Genomic DNA, 7,207 nt, shown 5'->3' with positions numbered 1-7,207 from the left:
AATTTACTTAAAGTATAAAAGTAAAAGTAGAAACCACTTTTTTCATGCCGTTGCCTACATTTTAAATGGATGTCAACGGCATGAAAAAAGTGGTTTCTACTTTTACTTTTATACTTTAAGTAAATTTACAAGCCTGTACTTTGTTACTTTTACTTAAGTAAAGAAGTTTAATCAGTACTTCCACTTTTACCAGAGTATTTTTTAACACAAGAATCTGTACTTTTACTCAAGTACGGAAAGTGAGTACTTTTGCCATCTCTGCTGGTTCCAGTTCAATTTGCATGTTTTCTAAGCCTTAACAAAGCTTTATATGGCGACTCTATAAAGCTTGAAACTCCATTCTAAACCAGACATTTTGAATTGGAAAAAAAGCTTTCTGGGATGGGAAGCAAAATGTCTTTAAAATTGAAAAACAGTGGATTTTTTTTTTTTTGTTTTTTTTTTTTTACTTTTTTGGAATAACTATGACTTGAATGACTAAGAATCTTCACCAGGATCTCTGTACAAACTGGGTTTAAATAAGGAGATAAAAGAAAATTCCTTTGGAAGCAGTTTTCTTTATTGCAGGTCAATTTCTTTCACTGTAGTTGATAGTGGGTGTGAGTTTAATTAGTAGAATTACACTTTGTTAAAAATAAAACACTGAACCTTGTAACTCAATCATCTTTTTTGAAGCTACTTCAATTATTTAAGGCAATCGCTTCACTAGATTCCTTGTAAAAGAATTTATTTATGTAAGTTGGATTAACTTGAAGAAATTAATTTACTGGAAGATGAAACAACTTTTCAAACTAAATTAAACTAACTTCATAAAAAAAGTGTATCCAATAAAGTCTTAAGTACAATGAACAAAATACATCGTATGTAAACAAAATGTAAGACTTATAGTTAAATTTACTTACCTTTTTCAAGGCAAATGGTTTCCTAGATTTTTTAAAGTAAATTAAACTTTTCAGATTTCAAAGAATTGGTTAATATCAAATAATTTGAGGTTCAAATAGATTTCTAGTTTCCTACAAACAACTGAGTTAGAAGTGTTTTTTTTTTAGTTTCAGATCTTAACCCCAAAGAAATAATAAGAAATTATTTGTCATTTTTTTATTTAATCATGATTCCGATCATAAGATCATTTAACTTTAGATTGTTTCATTAATCAATAACTTGAATGTTATTAATTTAATGATTTGCAGGTTTCAAAATATTTCTAATCAAAAGTAGAATATTTAAAGCTTCATGAATTCTTTTGTAACCTAGTCTACCTTAATTAGATCTGTATTAGCAGACTGCATTAGCACAGCAAGGAAATCAAACCAGAAATATAGCCCTCTTCCTTTGAAGTAGCCCTTAAACATGCATGCAGACATGCAAATATCAGTCAACATTAGAATAAAGGTGCCATATTAATCATTTCCTTCTATTTGTGCTGACAGAAGCTGAATGGCACTTCGTGGGATCGACTTCAGTTTGACATGACGATGGTGGCATTTTAATAGAGTAGAAAAATGCCTTTTAAATGGGGAAATTCTGATGTAACAGGAGCAAAGAGGCAGACAACTCAACAGGTAGATTTACACAAAGGTAGAAATGTGAAAAAAAAATGAACAGAAGAATAAGAGGCTTTACAGTACAGGGAAATTTAAAACGTTAGAAAAAAATACTGAACTGTAGAAAAAAAACAATAAAAAAACCCAGTCATATTCAGTAACAGATGCAAATGTACGGAAGAGGATTAGGGCCACTGAAAAAAAAAAAAAAGTTAACTGATTTTTAAAATTTTATTTCAATATAGTATGGGAAAAAGTCAGAATTCTGACTTTTTTCTCAGAATTCAGATTTTTTTTATTGTCAGAATTCAGTCAGAAGTCTGAGATTAAAGTCAGAATTCCCATGTTAAACTGAAATAAAATTTAAAAATCAGTTAACTTTTTTTTTTCAGTGGCCCTAATCCTCTTCCGTACAAATGAATAGGGTATCAACAAAATGCACAAAATTAGCATATAAGATAAGGTTTTCTAAAGATCATGTAATTTCATCTCCCACAACTCATCATTTATGATCCTATTTTTAATCAGTTTTCAGACCCACCACTTTTTTAAACTAAGGGTACGCAACATATCGTTATGGGCCGATATAGGCTTAAAAACTTAAACTATGCCATTCCGACAAAATAACACACATGTAGATGAAATTGTTGGTTTATTTTGAACAAAATATTGGACAAAATTGTAAATTTATTTAGCAATAAAAATACTGTTAATGGATACCTACAATCTTGTTATATGAAGATGATGAAAACAAATAAAAAAAATTATGAAATCAAGAGGAATATAAAGTGCAAGTACAGTGAATCGTGCAATATGCACTATTTTTGCACGCCACGTATCACTTTACTTGGATTTATCACTTTACTTGGATTTTCACTTTATTTGGATTTAGTTTTTACATATGCATAGATATACGTACAGATATATATACAGTATTAGGGATGCATGATATAATCGGCCCCCTATCGGTATCGGCCTGTATCGGCCTTAAAACTGAATATCGGACATCGGCCACCCCACCGATATTTAACCCGATATTTGATCAGCTTCTGAGTTTCTAAAGTCTAAAAAAAAAAATACTACTTCTTCTTCTTCCTCAAAAACTTCTTTTTTACAGACTTAAAAACTTCTAAAGACGAGGGAAAAAATATTGATCCATTAAAATATCACAATATCTCCATATGCTGATATATTGCCATTTAAAAACACCATATCAATCTCTTTTACTAATGAAATATTGCTATATGTCATCGTTATGCTACGAAATCTCCCGAAAATTCACGAAATTTTGCCATATTTTTATATGTTGATATATTGACGCGGTATCGATCTATTTTACTAACAAAATCTCACAAGAATTTGCAAAATATCACGAGAGTTTGTAACAGAACGATGAAATTTCACGAGATTTTGAAAGTAAAATAGATCGATACCGCGTTTTTAAAAATCTATTTGATATCAGCGTATGAAAATATATTTGAGTATATTATTTTTCAAAGTGTCAGAAATGGATAACAAAACTGCTATTTTCAATGACTACTTATTTTTGTCCAGCTTTAACATCGGTATCGATATCGGTTATCGGCTACATGAGTTTTAAAATATCGGCATATCGGATATCGGCCAAAATCCCAATATCGTGCATCCCTATACAGAAGAGCTATATGTGTATATATTTTATCTCCTTTTATTCTTAATTTTTTATCTTTATTATATTGTATAGTTGGATGTGTGTATATATTATATAAAACTGTAACTGGAGCGTGTAACAAAAGTAATTTCCCTCTGGGATTATTAAAGTATTTCTGATTCTGAATAATATGAGTTAAGAGGTTATAATTTCAAAGTGTGCAGCCGGTAACCCCTACCCACCCCTAACCTTCAAACACAGATGTTCTTAACATTTTAACTGGCCAAACCAACATATAAAAAATAATGAATAGTTTAAATCAGCTGCTGATCTTTAAGGGTCAAGCTTTCCATATAAACAGCTGTAGCCTTATTGTGGTGGTATAAGCTGCAGATTTGGAAGCACCAGATATGCACTGGATGGGACAGTTAACAGGTTAAAGACATTAACCGTTTGTGAGCTACTCATACAGTGTTTCATGCTTTGCATTTACCTTGCAGCTGAACCTTGTTTTCAGGGCTGTGAACCAGAACAGAGCTGACCGTGTCCAGATTGTCATAGTTGCTGCATCCGAGAGGCCCGGTTCTCGTTTCTGTCACCTGAAACGACATTAGGAGAATCCAGAAAGACCAGATCAGCGTACCACAGCCTTTACTGCAGACTTACTTCACTTTTTTTTTTTTTAAAGCAGGTCAAGAGAACATATTAGCACATTAGAAGCATACTTTTCCCTCAATGGGATCTGCAATACAAAAACACCGCAAAGGTTTTAATATAAAGCTCTTTAATTATAAAGACTCTCCTCCACAGACAGAATATTTATCCCACCAAACTTTGAAATGTTTCAGGAGAGTAAAGCAGCTGCTTCTAATATAAATTAGCCTTGAGGATAAATGTAGGAATGCGGGAACATTGCTCAGGCTGTATTTGCATATATTTTGCTCCGAATTCTTCTTGATTCTCCCTGAATCTTGATGCGTGATTTTTAATGGAGGTGCGTGTATCGCCGGTGCTGCTTTCCATCGCTCATAAAACAAGGCGTTCATCTCCCTCTGCTCACATTCTCATTCTCACTGATCTTCAATCCGACTAAGCTGCAGAGTTCCTGCAAAGTGGTAAAATGAATGGAAGTCAGACTGGCTGGAAATGAATGGAATGGTATCTGGAATCCATCAAGCTGATGCATAACCAGGCTAACACGTTCTCATTTTAGGTGGGGGGCACTTGTCTTCATCAGTGGCCACTCACTTTAGCATCTACGTTTGCCCCCTCGGCCTGATTAATGCACGCGCTCTAATAGCCACTTCAGATGATAAAATGGATGATTGGTGTTTTATACGAGAGGATACACAACCGGCGCTCCACTCTGCCTCCTCACTCCCCTGATTACAGTTTGCCACAGAGCAGACAATGTCTCCTAAAAGCTTGTATCGTCTGTTTATTAATATGCTGTACAGATGGATGTTAGCTACAGCAGCTCAAAGATGGGATTTATGAGATTCCGGTTTGAATCAATCAATTCTCCATCTTTCCATGAGATTTTTAGGAGGCGTGAACTGCATCTAAGAGGAAAAGAGGAAAGAAACAGAACTGACAGTCGTGCGCTCGCCTGCAGTCACAGGAGATGCAACTGTCTGGCCAATTCTGTAAATAAGTATTTGCTCTTAATCTGACTGATTAAATAAGCTACGGGTAGAGAGTCCCTGAGCTGGTATTAAAGGATTTATGATTCCAAGTTGTCCTCCAGTTTAGTTTCTAAAATGTCATAAATAAAAAGTTTGCTCTAGATGAATAAAAGTACCGGAAACAGCCTTTTGAAATTCTGTAATATATTATTTTCTTATCAGGCTGTGAAATACTTTTATCTTATATTCAGTTTGGATATAAAACTGCATTTTAGATCACTACTTTTTGTAAAAATGCTTCATGAACATACGAACATATTCTCATAGGAATCCATAGAAATATTTTTTTGATTAGCTAGGAGGAGACGCCATTACTGCTCTATTGCATAAAAATGGCAAATCTAAGAGAATAACTTTAAAAATATGCTAAAAGGAAGACATGTTTCAGTAATGTAATGGATTATTTTGCACTTACACATAATTCCGAATAAATTTCCCAAGTATTTTATGGGATGTAAAACCAAAAGATTTAGTGTGGATTGAATGTGCAAATGGGCTTTGAGAGTAACTTTGCTGTTTTCTGTGATTTTGTTATTATTTTTTTACTTATTTCAGATAAAATTTTCATGTTTTTATTTTTTCCCCCCTTATTTTTAGTTAAGTTTTTGTGTTCAGATCAAGTTTTATGATTTGCATTCTTTTCAAACTGCAAAGAAGCAAAGTATAGTGTTTTTTATAAAATTTAAGAAAAGAAGTGATTTTGAATTTTGAAAGTAAAATAAATATATTGGAGGGAATACATTTTCACACTGATAGCAAAAACTGATGTTATTTGAGACCAAAGAAAGAAACTATTTTGTCACAGAATAAATAAGAGGGAATAAAAGCCCTTACAAGAATATATTTTTATTCTCAAAAATATATATTTGTTTGCAATCAGAGTAAAAACATTTTCTATCAAAAACAGATTTCTCTCTGAAACCTTTTCTCTCGATTTAAGACATTTTTCTCAATGTGAAAAATGTGTCATTGACCAGTCTCAACAGATATGACAATTTAAACCTGTTTTTGTGGAATTCATAAAAATATGAAAAACAGAAAAAACAATTTTTAAAGTAAAGTTTAAAGATGTGAAATATTTTTTAAATTATATTGTTTTAAAAAAAGAAATTTGCAAAAGTCAAATATAAAAACTTGCAAAGTTACTCTCAAAAGATATATTTTTTAATTTCAGAACTATTTTTTTCTAAATTCAATTTACAAAACACTATTTTCTTTCAAACTCCCTTTTATATACTTTTACAAAATATCCTCTTCAATTGCAACAATAATGGAACACATTTCTCTCCATAATTTTAGTTTGCTGCCTAAGCATGCATAAATTAAACTGACACTTGGAAGAATTTGCCGTTCATTTTTAGCATCCATCTTCCATAAAGTCAGCTGTCCATCTGTCCTTGACTGTTTAGTTTAGAAACATTTAGCTAAAGCTGTATTATACCAAAAGCATCAGACTGTTCAAAGGTATCAGTCAGGACAAGTTTACAAAAACACTTTCATTGCATATTATATATAGAAAGTGGTTGCAGAAACTGACAAGATAATTGGAGAAAATATCTGAACATTACAAAAAGGCGCACAATAGTTTCATGCATCCGTCCATAAGTGTGGACTAAAAGAAAAGGAGCTGTAATCCTGGTGTGTGCGTGTTTTTATTAAGTTGCAGGCAGCTTCTCTGAATAGAGGATCTTCGCTGGAGGGCATGACAGCTGACTGCAGCTACACACTATAACCTTATTTGCAATTCCCTCATCAGCTGACGGGTTTTTTTTACTGCTGCCTTACTGGTAGAGAAAAGCTAAAACATGTTCCGCAGAGTAACACCCCCTCTGAAAGGTCTGTTTTTTTGGCTTTCTTTTTCATTTCTATCCCAATCAAGCTGGTTGCTGATCAATCAAACTAATCTTCTGTGCTTCAGAGGCAGTTCTCCTCTGATGGTTTCCACACCTCTCAGTTATCACTCCAAGCCTTCCCAAGACTGATCTCTCTAGGAACCCATCCATGATTTCCCATTGCAGCTCCTACTTACCCAGCCATCCCCTCCCTGCTGGCCCTCAAAGTATCCACCCATCTTGAAAAGCCTCCAACAGCCTCACTCACATTCAAGCTCACTCTGGAACTCAATCTAACGTGAATACTATCATCCAGGATCCCAACCTCCAACATATTCGTTTAGGAAGCTTCTTCTGTTTTGGATGCTTAGACTCTCATTGCTGCCATTAAATCTGCTCTGGGAATGGCCTAGTGGTTAGAGTAGTGTGTTTGTGCTCTGAGAAGGCTGCAAATACCTGACGGGATCCCCACAGCCTCCACTCAGAGTCTCTGAGCAAGACCCTTAACCCCACACT

The 7,207-nt window shown here is 33.7% G+C and overlaps 1 protein-coding gene across 1 annotated transcript in view; it reads right to left on the bottom strand.

Moving 5' to 3' along the window:
- LOC107082593 (BMP/retinoic acid-inducible neural-specific protein 3-like) overlaps positions 1-7,207 on the bottom strand; it is a 76,446-nt gene that overhangs the window by 31,038 nt on the left and 38,201 nt on the right. Inside the window, exon 4 of the mRNA XM_015371362.1 lies at positions 3,668-3,773. Coding sequence (XP_015226848.1) covers positions 3,668-3,773 — 106 coding nt within the window. The remainder of the gene's footprint in view (positions 1-3,667; positions 3,774-7,207) is intronic.

The sequence above is a fragment of the Cyprinodon variegatus genome, unplaced genomic scaffold (assembly GCF_000732505.1).
Source record: "Cyprinodon variegatus isolate N-32 unplaced genomic scaffold, C_variegatus-1.0 Scaffold57, whole genome shotgun sequence".
Taxonomy (NCBI): domain Eukaryota; kingdom Metazoa; phylum Chordata; class Actinopteri; order Cyprinodontiformes; family Cyprinodontidae; genus Cyprinodon; species Cyprinodon variegatus.
Note: the sequence above shows the minus strand (reverse complement) of the source record. Positions and strands in the feature narration are given on the sequence as shown.